The following is a 17,881-nucleotide window of genomic DNA, read 5'->3' on the forward strand; positions in this document are numbered from 1 at the left end:
GGGTCTCAAATAAATAATTCAGCTGGGAGTTATTCTAGCTGTCGTCTGCACCACATCCCACATACAGGTCTGCCTTACATCCCGTATTCACACACCGAAGTCTGCTCTGCATCCCATGTAAACACGCACACATGCACATTCACACATCATTAAATATTTTTAACCTAGAGGCTTTGCATGTATCCTTTTAACCCCTGCTCTGCTAAATACTTATCAGCCTTTTTTTCCTCAGTTTAAGTCGAACACATGAACTCCTGAAAACGACAGGAAGTAAATTTAATTTGAGCCGCTCTAGCATGATGACCCTTTCATAAAAGAAGCTCAAAGCTCCTGCCATAATAACTCCCATCATGCGGCTGCTGTCAGTTGTTGAGAGGTGTCATACAGGAAGTTTCACAAAAACTAATAAAATCCACTGCCTGCATCAAACTTCTGGAGTGTACTGAAGTTTAAAGTGAGTTAAGGGTGAAGTCATTAGCTGTAATTACACCTTAGTATTGAATAGATCATGTGAAAGTATAGTAAAAAAATTCTAGTTGAATTATCTCGTATATATAAAAATGTAGGGCCTAGCTGGTGCATAATTGGACAGTGACTTCAAAAAAGACATACAAATACAATACTAAAAGGATGATTCTGCTTTAGTACAACTTGGGCCTCGTTTTCAGATTCTATCACCCATTTCTGATAATTGAAACCATGTTATTTTTTAGGTAAAATCAAAAGTGAATGTCTGAAATATTGGGCTTTTGTTCTTCCTTTTTTTTTTTTTTTTAAAGAACTGAGATGAGTGCTGAGAAGTAAGATAGTGTCATATCCTGAGGAGGCCACCAGTGTCCTGGTTAACAAGAAAAACAGTTACAGTGTGTGTTGTGACTCATGTCAGATGTCGCCAGGGTGTGTTGCATTTAAGATCCAGATGGTTATAAACCAGAATGATCCTTTAATATTACAGAGTGAATTGCTGAAGTGTTTGAAAAGTTACTAGAGCCACTGTTAATTATTTCTGTCTCGAGTAACGGAACAAAACTGAACTGAAAAACTGGTCGTCTTTACTTATCTCCTAATGTGCCAGAACACAAATAAACTCATTCTGAGGTCTGACTTTACTTGTTTGAACAAACATAAATCAAAGCATTTGGAGAATAGATCAAATGTGTCTGTTACTGTAAATCAGCGATCAGTGGGTGAAACCGGCGGCTGTCAGAGCTTCTGGGGGACAAATCACTAGAGACAGGAAATGAACCATTATAAACCCTCTGCCTTTTCCTGTCCCATGGCCAACATGCTCTATCATCTAAATCTGACACAAGGCAAACACACACACACACACACACACACACACACACACACACACACACACACACACAGTTATTGCAAAAAACCTTCATTGTCACATTCAGATCTTTTCAAATCCTCTCGGCTCAAACGCTCCTGACCTCAGACTAGGCGGAGAGATTCGTCTTTATTTTAACCTTAATCTAATTCTTAATCTCACACATCCTTGTTTTTTTTTGTTTTTTTTTCATCTCCTCGTGCCTAATCTCTATAATTCCTACCACCATTGCCCCTGAGACATTTCCATATTTTATTTGATATTTCAGTAAATGTTGACCCCTGCCATTAAAAGAACTGCTATTATCATTCAGAGAAGACTTAAGAGTGTATCATATGTTTGACTATTTTAAAAAGAACATCAGTCTGTTGATGAATCTGATTCTCCTTGATTTAGATTTAAGCATCTACATTAAATAAAATCAATGCAAATGGCTTACGACACCAAAAACAACCATCTTAAGTGGATCCTACAATTCCCATAATGCCATTCAGTATTTTTTTGTTATTGCCTGGGAACTCCGTGCTCCCTATACGCAATACAAGCCTTCTGTTAATAAATTTAGGCTTCAAAACCATGTCAAATAATCCTGGGGAACTAAAATTGGTGCAGTGCCTTTAATTTTGAGGACTACAAAGTGCAGCTTGTAGCACGTAAAACCTTTAATTACTTTTAAGTGACTTGCTAATTTTAAAGCCGCAGCCAAGCTAAATATTATTCCTCCACCTGTTTGTACTTCAGACTCCATCCTTTGAAGTTACTTTGTCTAGAAGAGCTTACTCATGTTTTAAATGTCAAAGATTGTGATATGTGGCATATTGTATTTCGGTTTTACCATCTTTTTTTTAATTGGCCAGAATGATTGAGTTACATTGTTGAAGTCCTCTGCTTTACATACATCTGCCCAAGCTTGTGGTGAAAACATATGAAGCTTCAGGGGAAACGAGGTTGAGCAGGAACACTATGCGACAGGAGAAATGATCGCCTGCCATCTGTATGCGTTGTTGGTCAGACGAGGGGGATGTGAGGAGTTACTGTATTACTGTTGTTAGAGTTACTGTTGATGTGAATGAGTGTGAACATGCTGGCGAATAAACTGAAGCAACAGAAAATGTTTGTGTAGCTCAGCAGGGCGACGTCTTATAAACTGACCTCCTGAGGGTCGATTCACATTTTCACCAGTCCCTGCTTCTGTGTGTGTGTGTGTGGCACACTGGGTCCCCCTGCTGTCTTTACTGGCATTGTGTGTGTGTGTGTGTTTGTGTGTTTTGTGTCTGTGAGAAACTGTGAGAAAAAGCAGAGAGAAGCAACTCTGTTCCCTCTGGCACTAACATGAGTGTTGTTTTTGGACCGGTTACAGTCCACACATTCGAAATCATGTTTGCGTTACATTAGTAACATTCTTGGAGTCCAATATTCTGCCAGCCTGATGCGTTCACATGTTGGTCTGAGTCCGGGATATCTGACTCTTAAAAGATCAGCTGCAACAAAGCTTTGTATTCAAGAGCTCATTCACCGAACCCAGGAGGTAAAAAACAAAACATGAACTTGTGATTTTTGGTTTTTCATTAAAAAAACAAAGTTTATGAATGTTGGTCTTTCATGTGTCTGCAAGTAGACTTTTCATTACATCCACATTGAAGCTAATGGAAGGAAGGCAGGGAATGGAGTTATAAACCTAAGAAAAACGACACCTCAGAATGATCAGAAACATGTAAAGTGCAGAGTTTGTTTACAGGTTGTAATATACTTTACTGAGAAGTTTAATCATTTCAAATCTACCACTTTGTGTGTTCCATTACTGGCAGCATCAGGATGGATACTTCGCCAAATAGTAATATAAGTCCATAATTCATTTTACTAACATAGATTTTCCGGGTAATAATAGCAACACATCGTGTAGAGGCAGAATGAAGCAGCACATCCACATCTGTCCATAAAGAGATTTAACAGTCGATGTCGAGCAAATCTAACCACATTTTGCACGTTTCAGATAAGTTAACTTGCCTTTACACTGTACGCCGCGACCGTCTATAGCATATTTACATATTTCTATTCAAATTTACAATGCAACAATACATATTAGGTTTATTTCCAGGCTTCAGTCAAGAGGGGGAAAGGAAATACATCAACTCGCAAACTGTAAACAGACTTTTTAAAAAACAATTGCTATCGACCGAGCGATCTTTGATCTGAGCCGCTGATGACCATATTTCATCGAGATCGAATCACAGACATTAATGCAGCAATCTGATCGATCAACATCGAAGACTAACGAGAATAATAAATCATTAACATACGGTGTGTGGTGGAGGGGGAGATACTACAAGTACATCTTTGTTATACTCACTTATAATATTAATAATAATCTCTTTGTTTTGATGTTATAAATATACAAAAGACATAATCACAAGCTTTTGGTGTGGTAATATAACAGTGTCTGGTTAAATAATCAGAGAATCTAGCTGGATAATGTTGGTCTGATGTGGTTTTTAATTGCAGTTACTCTTGATTCTATTATTATAATGAGCTCAGACAGTTCTGGGAAGTCCTGTGTGAATAAATGAATTAGATTGTGAAAAGGAACTTTAATCAGTTCTGTTGCTTGTTCCTTTGTGTGTGTGTGTGTGTGTGTGTGTGTGTTTTATTTATTCAGGTTTTTCCATATTCTGTCACATGTAGTTTTTCTCTATCTGTGAAATGTGAAACTGGTGGGGGGCGGGCCATCTGAAACTCCGCCTCACTGGCTGGCACAAATGAGGAGGGGGGAGGTGTGTGTGTGAGAGTGTGTGTGTGTGTGTGTGTGAGAGAGAGCGTGTGTGTGGGCTGCGCCGTGCAGTGACAGCTCAGTAAGCGGCTGAAGTCCTCGGCTGTGGCGGAATGGACTGCCTGAACTTTCACCGTGATGTCCTCTGACAGAATATGTGGCCGTGTGTGAATGTGTTGTAACTGTGTGTGTGTGTGTGTTTTGTGTGTGCATGTGTGCATGTGTAAGAGGGAGGCATACATGTACCCGCATGCCCCACAATGGCTCTGAACCGAGTGTCTCAACTCTGCCACGATATCACCAGGCTGTGGCTGCAGCTGAAGATGATGACAGGTACAGTGTGTGTGTGTGTGTGTGTGTGTGTCTGTGTGTCTATGCGTGTGTGTCGTTATCATGTGCAATGGCTTCACAGGTAGACCAGGTGGTTAAGTAGAGTTAGTGTTTTATGTTCGTCCAGCCTGTAATCCGCAAAGTCAGAGAAGCTTCAGTGTTCATAACATCCTAATAACTATGCAAAAATGTTAATTAGATATCTGTTAATTAGATACCTGGTTCAGGGCTGCAATCAACACTACAGAGTAGTGATATGGAGCAATGTTTTTATGCGTTTGTATCATTGAAGCGCAGATTAAAGCATGCACATACACGTTCCTGCATGATTTAAAATACTTTTCAAATATTTAACAGTTATTATATTAGGTATGACACATTCTTGCACGTTTCAAGCAAACTATGAAAGTATATCTTTCCACACATTTGTCCATGAAACTAAATCTCTAAAAAACGAGGATGTTATGGTTTTTATCACTTGTATGGAACCATACATGTGATATTAAAGCCTTGTAAAATCTCTTTAAGGAGACTGACAACTCACTGGCTGAAAAGCCAACTGCATGCGTTCAAGACCAAAGACTGTAAGAGACAGAGACTGCGCAAAAACCACCACAAGCAAGTCTGAGATAACTAGAAAAAGAATTACGTTCATCTCACAATTCTTTTACAAAAATCATTCATAGAATCTTTACCAAAAAAATGTGTTTGTGGAAACAAGAAAAAAGCTTAGACCAGGAAGTCAGCAATGTCACCATGAATCATCTTCTGGGGGCCATGAATATCCTTCCAGAAATATTGCAATCTGGCCAGTAGTTATTAAATATGTTGGACAAAATGTTGAACAGACCGGTCATAAACTATCATAGCTCACACACATAAACATTCAGAAGAATCATCATTGTGTAACAAATCACCCCTGCTTTATAAATAGAAATAAAAGCAGTTCATAAATGAGCGTAAACAACTTTATGAATGATTTAAATGAATGAACATGACCTGACTTTGTTATCCACATCGATTTTGTCTCATTGCACAAAGATGCTTTTTCTTACTCAAGGCATTACTGTCCATCAGTTACATAATCCAATCTAAAGTGGACAGAGTGCGTGTGTGTGTGTGTGTGTGTTTTTTTTTTCCCTGAGGGTCCTAACTGTGTGTTTTTTAAAGTGAGGTTTGTCCTTCCTCACTCAGTACAGTACACATCAGCGCACCCTGATGGCATGTTAATCACGTTTGTCCCATTAACACACAGCGTTTCCTCTTGTCAGTGTCAGAGCAACATGAGGACAAAACCCCTTTGAGTGTTTGAATGTCAACATCTCTTCCCTTTTATTTCCACTCTCAGCTGTGTCTCTGTGTGTCCATTGGTTGACTCTCTCATAATATAATAAGAGTATATGAGTGTTGACAACAATCCATAGAGACTTTGTCTTGCTTTTCTTGGCTCTCTGTGGGGTTTTTTCAGGTGTGTGTACAGTGCGGTGTGTTTGTGTGTGTTTGCTCTGCGAGCAGATGGACTGTATGAGCCCACACACACACACAAACACACACACACACACACACACACACACACACACACACACAAAAACACACACTCAGAAACACACACAGATAGTAAGTACCTAGGCATCAACCTTGCAGAGCGTTGCTTTTTGCCAAGTCAAGATTAGAAGTTGACAAGTCTCAGCTAAGCTCCCAGAAGGCAATCTGCCACATGGATCTATGTGTGTGTGTGTGTGTGTGTGTGTGTGTGTTTCTCAGAAGAATAGGAAACATTGCTTTAAAAACACTTGATGGTATTGGATTTGGCAGCAGCGGCAGCTCATGTAACGCACTGTTCCTTTCAGTCAATGTTTTTTATGCCCGTGAGCCATTAACAGCAAACAGCTGGTAGTTAGCTTCAGTATATCAACACAACAGGACGAGATAGCAAGAGAACATAATCGATAAAGTCAATACAGAGCTAAATTGGATTAAACAGATGGGATGAATCTTTAATGACCCCCGAGGGGGGAGGAAGTCAAACGTATTGATCCCACAGCTCCATTATGAGGACTACTGTCACATAATGATTATGTCATGTTTGGACTTATGGCATCCAAATGTTTTTAGTTATATGGCTAAGTTTCATTGTGTAGTTTTAGTTGGGGGGGTTGCAAGACTGGATCCTACACTTCCCACAATGCAACTCAAAAGTATTCCTTTTCATTTTACCCTCCCGACCTGGCAAACAGTAATTTCTTCAAAATAAACTTGAACTATAAATTTGGTGCGGTGCTCCCTTTAACATGCTTTATGTACATTGTGCAAACCTGCTGTCGCATGTCAAAATAAAATAAAAATAAATAAGAAACTTTTAGAACTTGATGATGAAATTACTTTGAAAAGCTGCATTTCCTGTGCTGGGGCACTGTGCGACAATTCAGACCATTTCTTTTCAGCGTGGCCCTACAGGCTTTTGAAAAGAGGGATCACTTTCTCTTGAGGGCCGCTGACCTTTTTGATTCTGACCTACTCGACTTCACCACAGTTACAACGGTTACCAGCTTATTACGAGGATCAGAGTGCTGGGAGAAAGTCTCTGTACTCTCGACGTTTACTTTCCTCTATGAGGAGGTCGTTTTATGCAACTTCTGTGGTGCATATCCACTTAAACATGCTGGTAATCACATGCACATTATGCTAACACCTCATGCAAGGAGGTGTTAGTTATCTCCAAGAGATAAGTGCATGATGTCATTATGTAAAAAAAAGTCGTGTCTGGTTTTTCCTACAGCTGCAAGTTTCTTTTAGGGCAAGTAAAAACACAGTCCTCCTGGATTCTTGACTTACTGGCTGCCTCCTTCTCCTTCTCTCTGCGGATGTCATTTTCCTTTCTCTCTCCCCACTCCATCTTTCTCAGTTTTCATGTTCTTTGTTCTGTGTAGTTGACTGGTAAGCTATGGCCAGAGGCAGCTAAAAAAAAAACAAACCAAGGCTGTAGTTATATCTGGTGGTTTTACTCTCAGCTGAGCTTTTACTGAATGTTTTTTTTTTTTCCTCTAATGGTGGAGAGAGAGGAAGGGAGGAGGACCTGGATTTAAACCCACAAGATTGCGAGTACATGCTTTGTAGTTCAGTGAGCAGACCACAGATCTCCCAACAGCTATTCCCACGAGGGAGCGAGTCTTGTTGCAGGGCGTTTGTTCCTGTTGCAGGTGAGAGGTTCAGTGCAAAAGCGGTGACCTTCCAGGTGCAGAAAAGGTCGAACCAGCTACCAGGCCAGTGTGGTAGCTGTCAGATACTCACAGCACAGCATGATCATCCATGTGTTGGCTCTGCTGCTCTGTCTATTCAGACTCTACCTGCATTTACTGCAGAACAAGAGGAAGTATAGTCTGGTGGTTTAAACTTATTTCAATTAGTTGTCGTCGCAGATGATTGGATGTCCAATCGGTCGTTTTTGCGACATGTTTGAACGCGTTTTCTTTGAAGACTGAATGGGGAACTCGGCCTCTGAACGGGTGTGTGTCTCTGTGTGTGTGTATGTGTGTGTGTGTGTGTGTGTGTGTGTGTGTGTTGTGACGGCAGCGCAGACAGAGGGACAGTGGTGTGTTGTTTTGAGATGATGATGCGAACCATCTATTCAGTAGATCAGGGCTCGCTGCCAGTGACGGCGTCGAGCCTGAAGCCATTGTTTGGAGGAGGAGCGCGTCACTTTTAAATCGCCATCTTGCAGAAAATGAATATAGATAATTAAATAGCTGCATGACACACAGCTGACGGTGTGAATAATATATAAAAAATCACAAATTTGCAGATTTTTAGAGTTAAAATGATTTGAAATGAAACTGGGTTTTTATGTGTTTTAGACCTAAATTAATATAAAATAATGATGCAGGTTTTAGAAGCCTGTAATGCCACACAGACTGCTTGTTTTTACCTCTGTACCGGATCACATTGAAGTGTCTACACTGAATGTAGTGCGGCAGTAATGGTCATATTAAGCATCTTTAGAACTGGGATAATTTCTAGAAAACTCAGTTTAAATAAACGTGATATTAATGTGAGTGACCAGAGCTGAACAGTCGAGCTTGAATTCCTGTGACATCAGTAATATTTGAATGTTTGTCTGGTTGCTGCTGGTTTTTCTGATCCACTCTAATTCAAGCTTTGTGTTCGGGGATGGGGATGGGCACACACACATACACACACACACACACAGACACACACACACACACCAGGACACTGTTGGCCATGACCCAGTTGTTGTTCGGCATGGTGTGTGTGTGTGTGTCTGTGCCAGCCAGGCCCTGTCCTATGTGTGTGTGTGTCCCACAGCAGTGACAGATGGAGCTTTGGTAAACCCTGACTGTAATGCCAGATAATAGAGCTTGGATTCCCTAACACAAGTGTGCGCACGCACACACACACACACACACACACACACACACACACACACACACACACACACACACACACACACACACACAGCTGTAGAGCGGCTGGTAAATCCTTGCTTTCTGTATGCAAACACACACACATGGGTGCAACTGGCCATCTCTCTGCTGGCATATGATACCAGCACAGCAACTTTTAACCCTCCATAGCCCAACCACTCCCAAATACACACACACACACACACACACACACACACACACACACACACACACACACACACACACCCTTTCTCCATCCTAGTGCCTTCAAGTCTACATTCCAAGTCCGTCCCTTCCATTTGGTGCATACCAGAGAAGAGCTGAGGGTCTCGGCGACGCCGGGCATCTGTCTTAGTGACGTTGTGCTTCGACTGTGAATGTTTTCATTTAGGTTTTACAAAAATGTGATGGTCTATGTTTCTGATATTTGATGTCATGTCATTAGGCAGGACCAGGATCTGCAGATCGCAGTTTATTCCTATTGCGCTCACATCACAGTCTGATTAGGAAACGAGCCTTATTGTAATATGAAGCGATAGAATCCGTAACATGTTGTGTTTAAGTGCACTAATGTACTGTATGCCTTTTCTACTGCTTTGTGTGTCTGTGGTCATGTCTGTGTGTTGTTTCACCTCTGTGTCCAACCGTGTCACGCTTGTTTTTGTTTGCATAGTCCTCAGCCAGGCTCCCGTGTGTGTGTGTGTGTGTGTGTGTGTGTGTGTGTGTCTGTGTGTGTTGTGGCGAACATCAGACAGCTCTCCAGCTTCCTGTGGCTTTGAACTTTGACCGGCCGCCCAGCGCTGGCAGCCATTAGCCAGCAGAGAACAGCTGGCTTTGAACTGACAGTGTGTGTTCAGCAATGAAAACCTGTAGGAGCTTGTCAGCAGAACAAAGGAGGAGGTGTGTGTGTGTGTGTGTCTTTGTGACTGAGATAGTAAGAGACAATGCTAGCTGGGTTTCCATCAGTTGTTGGTGCTTTGACTGTGTGTAATGGACTGTACCTTTATGAGACTTAATTGGACTCTTGCCTTTCTCTCACCCCTGACTTCTGACGTAACCAGAGTGCGTCTTGTTTTACAAATTGAGTTTTTACAAATCACACTGCAAAAGAGGTGTTAGCCGTAATCACATCTAAACACACACACACAGACACACAAGTGTATTCAGCATCATTGTAATCGCTCAAATTGTGTTAACTGTGTAGAGGTGAGATGCTGTTTTTTTTTGCGAGGTTCACACCAGCTGTTTGAAGGCCAACACCGCTACACATCATTATGTTAACAAAACAATATTTTCAATCGTGTGGTTAGACAGGTATTGCACATGCTGCTTTATGATGCAAGCATGAAGTTGGAGCTTCAAAACACATCTATGCTGACATAAAAAATCAGGGAAATAACGTAGGGATGCGACTAATGATTATTTTCAGTATTAACTATGTGCTGATTATTTTCTAAATTAATTGTTTTGATAAGAACATATATTGCTTAGATTCTAACTTCACGTTTGAGAAGCTGGTACCATTGAATATTTGGTGATTTTGCTTAAAAAAAATAACCAAAATGATTAATTGGTTTGTCAGTCAATTAGCCAATTAATCAATTAATTGAAGGATAAACTGGAAAACTACAGCAATGAAATCCTAAACTCACGTCATTCTTTTCTTGAAAAGTCACATTTTATTTCTGGGAATAATGATGGGGATGTACTTTTTTTTAATTGTTTTTAATTCCACTAGTTATTAACGGAGTCAAAATAAATATAATAAGATAAAATATTTGAAATGTATTATTAACGAAAAAGAAATTTGAATCACTTCACTAGCAACTTATGAAATGATTGATGGATCAAAGCTAGAATGTTGGGACACAGTATGTACTGTAGGTATGTGACGGTGTGTGTTTTACAGTTGTGAAGTGTGGTACTTCACATGACCCCCCCCACACACACACACACACACCCACACCCACACCCACACACACACACACACACACCACCAGAGAAAACACAGCCACTGTATCAACTACCACCAGGCCAACACATTAAATATGTAGGCATGTGTAAAGAAACCCTGTCCTCCATTTCATCCTATTGAGACACAAGCACCTCTACGCTATTTTTTTTTTTCCGACTGCCTCACCCCCCTACCCGCCTTCCCTCCTCCTCCTCACTATCTTTTCACCCCTTTAAATCCAGGGCTTATTCTCTCTCTCTCTCACATATACAGACACACACACAAACAGGCTTTCAGCTGCAAGACTCTTGAGAGCGTGAAACGGCCCAGCTCAGTTCGCTGCAGTGTGATGTGGAAATTCCTCTCATGCTGTATTTAAACCCTGAGATGACTCATAGGATACAGCCTATCACATATGCTATTGCCATATTCATTATGTTAGGACGGAAGTGAGTTCAACTTTGACTTCAAACTTAACTTAGCTCCTTAATAGGGATCCAGAGAATCCTGTTGAACTGAACTGAACCTAGTGGAGGAGTTGAATGATGTACTATTCACTTTAAATGGGGAGATTGTTGGGTTATGTATCATTTAGCCCCTCAGCTCAGCCAGAGGAAAAAAAAGATGAATGAATTGGGGATGTCAGTGCTTGGGGGGAAGGGTACAAGGAGGCAGGGGAGGTGGGGGGGACATTCTTTCTAGGCCCCCCATAATCACTATTTGTGTTTTGCTGCATTGCCCCACTTCCAGTGTGTGTGTGTGTGTGTGTGTGTGTGTGTGTGTGTGTGTGTGTGTGTGTGTGTGTGTGTGTGTGAGACTGTGTGAGACTGTGTGTTTGGTGGGTAGAGGGGTTCCCTTCGCAGCCTGGCCGCCATCGTTTAATTTCATTCATTCCAGCGGGGACAAAAGCAGGGAGTTTTAGCAGTTTGAGCAGCAGTGAAAAGCAGCCCCGACGCCTGAATGTCTGATCCGTCTTCACCATTCACCCTGTGTCATTCACAAACCATGCAACACTGCGTGTTTCAACTTGATGAAATCGGTGCTTTTTTTTCTCATATATGAATTGGTATCAAATATACTGTAGCTGCTGATCTACAGTCTTCGAATCATTGAAGGTGTCGCCGACCTGCTCTTTCTGACTCAATGATAACAATAAAAATACAGTGTGGAACAGCTGTTATTAAAAGCCACTCTGTCATTTTCCTACCTGGAGGGGGGGGGGCTCCCACAAAAACAATTTTGCTCGTCCTATCACTCACTGACGCTGTCACAGCTCCTTTCCTGACCTGTGTTTAAAACCCACAGCTAAATGCTACATGTACTTCCCCAAACACTTTGGAAAACGTAACAAAGCATCAGCTGGAAGGGAAAAGGTAAAAGCTCCCATAAAGTGGATGTACTGTTTAGGTATATTACGCAAATGGGGAAGGAGCAGATAAAATATTACCCACATGTATTTACAGTGTCGAAGTCTATTTGGCCTGCTGTTGTTTTCCAGGACCATGTCACACACAGGTGTTTGGGTCATGACTATTGGATACACACACACACACACACACACACACACACACACACACACACACACACACACACACACACACACACACAGATACAGTAGAGTCAGATGGTGCAGCATGTCTGGCTGCGTTCCAGCAGAGACAGAGCTGTACTGACACACTGGACTGACAGCTGGCCTCACACACAGTCCTCCACGCTACGTATCATACGCACAGTAACGTTCAATTTGCGCCTCAGGGTGTCCGGTGCTTTGCTCGACGGCACCGTGAAGAGAAATGTCCTCTCCTCTTTGCTCTTCCTCTCTTGGTTTGTGTTGCAGCAGGAGCTAATTATAACGCAGACGTTGTTTTTGGGTTAAATTACAGGCCGGTTGGCTCGAGTGGAAGCTCCGTGGTCTGTTAAAGTTTATTACAGTGGACCTGCATTAGTGCCACGTTAACCATCTCTTTTAAACTGTGTCCTGCTTTTAAAATGTGCGCCTCATCCCTTCGTCTGCTCTTTTCATCCCCTCTTACTTTCTTTCCCGTCTCTCTCTCTTTTCTGTTGGTGTTCACTGACGGATGATAATCATGTGTGTTTTCAGTCAGTGTGTGATGTCTGGTCCAGTAGCTGAATGGCTCCTGAGTCACTGCTGTGACATCTTAATGTAATCCTCTGATATCTGGAGCCATGCCCAGTGACTTACTGGCATTATTACTGTGTGTGTGTGTGTGTGTGTGTGTGTGTGTGTGTGTGTGTGTGTGTGTGTGTGTGTGTGCCAGTCAGTGTTGTAAACCTCCAGTATAATAGATTCCTGCCTGACCGCAGCTACATGGTTTTGTGCTACCTTTTTATTCGTCGTAAAGTGGAGGTCAGTGTATCCCAAACATCTTGTAAACAGCTGCCGACGCTCTCACACACATGCCGCTAAGTGTGGACTACACATGAGACTCGGGACCTCCAGTATGTGGTGTGAGTCACTGTCTAGCCACTGACATGCTGACACACTGTATATAGAATTACTTAGGATCTAAGCTCTTAATCTTGCCGAGGTGTCTTCATCATATGGAGCCGCCGCAGGTTACAGAATTCAGTATCTGCAAGTTTGCAAGTAAATCTCAAGACTCTCGGGTCACTGAGTTCTGTAATGCCGTTGCATTCAAGTCTCGAGTCTGCAAGCCGTAAAGTTCAAGCGAAATCTCAAGTCCTTGTTTTTTTGTGAATGGAGTCTGACTTACGTCCAAGTGTCAAGGCTTCAGCCCACATGTCCGACAGCCTGACATTCAAACAACACAAACAAGTTTGGATGGACAGTAGATTGACCTCAGCTGGCTCTTTGTGTCAGCAGGATTACACGCAAACTACTGAACCGATTCACCCCCAACTCTGTGGAGGGGTGGGACAAGGGCTCGGGACGAATTCAGATTCGGAGCAGATCTAGATCATTTCCTATTAGTTTGATTTTTTTTTTCTCTCTAAAGTCTGGTGTGTGTCGTTTTACATTGGCCTTGTTCTCCATGAGATTAACGCAAGCATACCCTTCCTCACCCTGCTCCCGGCGTTGGAGCCTTACAATCAGTCAGAACAGCTTCTCCTGGATGATTCGGGGCGTAGGGCTGCGTTCTGTAGTGTGAAACAGTCTGTTTGTGTTTGCGCTGGGATGGTAATTAATGCCTCTCGCTGCCAGACCCTCCATACTGCTTGGAAACCTTGCCACACTTTGCTCACACCAGCCACAGTGCCAGCCTTTTGTCTATACGCACACACACACACACACACACACACACACACACACACACACACACACACACACACACACACACACACACACACACTAACACACACTTCACAGTGATGCTCCATCTATCACATACACTACAGATGGCAGAGACATTAAAAAACATTCTCAGCTTTCGTTCACATATACACACATGATATATACACAACTCGCTTTTTCTCCATCTCTATCTTTCTGTGTGTCTACATGTCTCAGCGGGGCCAAATGAGATTACTGTAATCCAGCTTGACCAGAGAGAGGAGGAAATCCAAATGCTGTTTACTTCATCCCCCGTTACCTCGCTTTCTCCTCTTCCCGAACAGTTCCTCTTTCACTCTCCTCTTTTATTCCCATCTTTCCTCCTTTTCTTCCCACAGCTTGGCCTCCTCCACTCGTTGCCTATACATATACCGGCATCAGCATATTTTCAGTTTATGTTAAATAGGTGTTTTTCTATGTAACCACGAGGTTGCTAAGGGATCGCTTTATATGAACGAGACAGTAATAAAAAGCTGTTTGCTATAACGACCAACACTGATCACGTTGGACTGATATCAGAGCGCGGCCAGGGAGCTACAGCGCCCCTCACAACCTCGATTACAATCAGCTGTCCTTAATTACAAAAAGCTGTAACATGTAATGAGGATCTTTTTTGTGTGTGAAGACATTAATATCTGTCAAATATATCCTCTCTCTCTCTCTCTCTCTCCCTTCAGATGACATCCTGCAGAGGGAGGATGGTCCTCTGTGTGCAGCAGAAATTGGCTCTGAACTCCAGAAACAGTTTGCCATCCTGCCAGGTTGGTTTGAATCCCCCCCCCTCTTTCTCTCTCTCTCTCTCTCTGTTCCTCTCTCTCTCTCTCTCTCTCTCTCTCCTGAATGTCATACATATACTGGGAATGTGGGTTCACTCCACCAGAGTTGCAGTCAGCCACTTCAAAATATAACTCAAGCTCAATGGCTCAAATTACCTATAACTGCTAGCAAAACCTTTTTTTTCCATTAAGTAAAGTGTAATAAATGGAATTACATGGAACAATGTAACACAGTTAAATTATTGCATTAGAGGTAAAGTGGTGAACTTCAGGATGAACTAGTGACGCCGTGTAGCTGCTGGTGTGTTTCCAAAGAGGCAGCGTTGTTTAGATTAGACTGGAGAATGGGGATGTTGGTGGCAAGTAAACTAGAGAGGGATTTGTGCACTTTTCTTTTATCGCTGTTGCATTGTAGATATTTTTAGGATAATCTTTGTGCAGCTCCGTACTACCACTACTACTACACTCATGTCAAATCTGTTGAAAGCTTGAAGTCTGATCTCTTGACAGTTGTTCTCTTTTGTCAAACAGAGACAGGAGCCTCTTTGACGGCAGGAAAATTTTTAAAATATACACGCAAACACAGATTTGTCATTAGCTTCCAGAAATAGCTCCACTTCTACTCAGTCCACAGACTTTAAAGTGGCATCACTCGACAGATTATTCTGCACGTTTGGGCAGTTCCTCTGTGTGTTGAGGGAATATATTAGTCACAAAGTCAAAAAAAAAGTCACCTCTGTGTATGTAATTGAGGCATGTTTGAGGCCCTGCCCTCTGGGCTGGAGCTCTCAAAGTGCTGGCTTAATAAACATTTAGCGTTAGCCTGTTTAGCTTAATTTCCTTTAGATTAATTTTCTTTCTTCATATTTGATGTGAACAACCTCTAATCCATCCTGACTTTAACTTAAGGGATCTTTGTCTCTATTCTCTACTTGTTATATGTTTCATACTAAAGCCATTTTTTTATTACATATAATTTGTCATGGTGAAGACAAAAATAGCCAGAAGCAGAGTCCGAGCATACAGCAAAGCCCACAACCACACATCACATGGTACCTGCCCCCACAAAATCCCAACATCCCATCCCACCACTGAAGAGCGGATTTAAGGCGGAATGATGAGGTGGACTGTGAAATCCACGTGAGAGCACGGTTTTATAACGAGCGTAAAACTCCAGATTCAGAGTCTGCGTGAAGAAAAAGAGAGAGTTCTGCTCTCAGGCCTCAGTCAGCGACGCAGCGCTCTGCTGGAAAAGTTTCACTTTTCGTCCGTTACTGATGACAGGCTGACCCAGATACAACACACACACACACACACACACACACACACACACACACACACACACACACACACACACACACACACACACGCACAAACCCCGTACTTTGCATAGCAATGCACACAAACATGAAACAAACGTATGCACAGAGAAACACACACACAAACACACACACACACACACTTAGGGCCCCTGTGTTGGGTTACCATGACGATAATGCCTGTCTAGTGACGGCATGTGAATAATTTATCTCCATGATGATGTGCTTTGCAACTTGACCCAACAACGAAAGAGAGAGGAGGCCAAGTGTGTGCGTGTGTGTGTGTGTGTGTGTGTGTGAGGCCTTTTTGATTTAAAACACTTGTCTGAAGTTTTTGCTGTGGCCTTTTGGAGGTGGGGTTCTTATTTGTCTGAATTGTTTGTGGAAAACTGCAATTAAAGGGCAGCCTCCATTAAAAATCCACTTTTCAATTATTTAATTGGAAAAAGTTCTTAACTCCTATAATTCATAAAGACACAATGAAAAATGATTAATCAGTATATAATGTGTGATAATTAAGATGCTGCATTTGTATTTAATTGCTTGACTGTTTGTAAAGAGTTTTCTTCAATGTGTATCACTGTGTCTCTCTCTGTTCAAAAGTCAGTATTTTCCATCCAGCCTTCATATAAATAAGTCAAGAGGAAATCACCAATGTGCCAGAACCTCAGGCTGACACCACCTGAATGTCACTCTGACCTCTCTATGATCTCCCCCCCGACCTCTGTGTCTCCAGGGGGCCGCGGGATGGACGGCAACCCCATCATCATCTTCCCTGAATTCCCAGCATTCAACGAGCTAGAGGAGGAGGAGGTCCAAAATGTCCTCGGCTACCTCACCAGCGTCCCCAGGTTAGCATCACACACACACCACGCACGCACGCACACACACCATCCATCCAGCTTCAACAAACAAACTGTGAAGGGACCGTGGCCAAACAAATTGGAGGTGTAATACCACGTGGAGCCAGCAGATGTCAGCACAATACCAAAGGGATGCCACAAGGAAGCGCCACAAAGGACTCGATGAAATAGATTTACAGAATAAAAGATTATAGAAAAGGGTATAGTGAGCATATGATAAATGATAAAACGCAGTGCAGCGAGCAAAACAACAATCTTCTGAATCTTCTTTTAGACAGAATGATCTTCATGTAAATGTAGATAGAAGATGTGTTTAATTTTGAGTATGTTCCAAAATAAAGTACCATTATAACCCTAGCCCTGAGTGAAAGGTCTTGGGTGTGGCTTGAGGTTAAACGTAGCAGAAAATGTTCTGCTAAATTAAATTAAAATTAAATCATAATCCACACCTGCTTTCTTCTTTCTGTCCTTATTTCTCCCCCTCTCTCCTCCCCCTCTCTGTCCCTCCTCCCTCTCACCCACCTCCCTTTCTTTCACCTTTCCTTTACTACTGAGTGCTACACTCCCATCACACACACTTCACACACATATACTCTTGCATTCACACATAATTTAAGGCAGGAGAAAGGATGGAGATCTATTCATCTGTAGATGTGTGTGTAGATACACATATGCGCTTGTATGTATGTGTGTGTGTGTGTGTGTGTGTGTATCATGGCGGCCTCTCTGTATCAGTTTTTTTTTTCTTTTCTTTTTTTGCTGCTCATCACCTTTCATATACCCCCCCCCCCCAAGCCCCTCC

The 17,881-nt window shown here is 42.2% G+C and overlaps 1 protein-coding gene across 6 annotated transcripts in view; it reads left to right on the forward strand.

Annotated features, from left to right (window-relative positions):
- The window catches only part of mcf2la (mcf.2 cell line derived transforming sequence-like a), a 45,486-nt gene that overhangs the window by 8,952 nt on the left and 18,653 nt on the right, over positions 1 to 17,881 (forward strand). For 5 of the 6 annotated variants that reach the window (XM_087177688.1, XM_087177687.1, XM_087177690.1 and 2 more), the window contains 2 exons: positions 14,799 to 14,882; positions 16,953 to 17,067. In XM_087177688.1, coding sequence (XP_087033814.1) covers positions 14,799 to 14,882; positions 16,953 to 17,067 — 199 coding nt within the window. Of the gene's footprint in view, positions 1 to 4,125; positions 4,437 to 14,798; positions 14,883 to 16,952; positions 17,068 to 17,881 lie in introns of those variants that run through there. The other variant, XM_023420268.2, reaches the window with a different exon arrangement.

Source organism: Seriola lalandi, unplaced genomic scaffold (genome assembly GCF_002814215.2).
Source record: "Seriola lalandi dorsalis isolate HSWRI2012SDOR001 ecotype SW California unplaced genomic scaffold, Sedor1 jcf7180002054630, whole genome shotgun sequence".
Classification (NCBI taxonomy): Eukaryota; Metazoa; Chordata; class Actinopteri; order Carangiformes; family Carangidae; genus Seriola; species Seriola lalandi.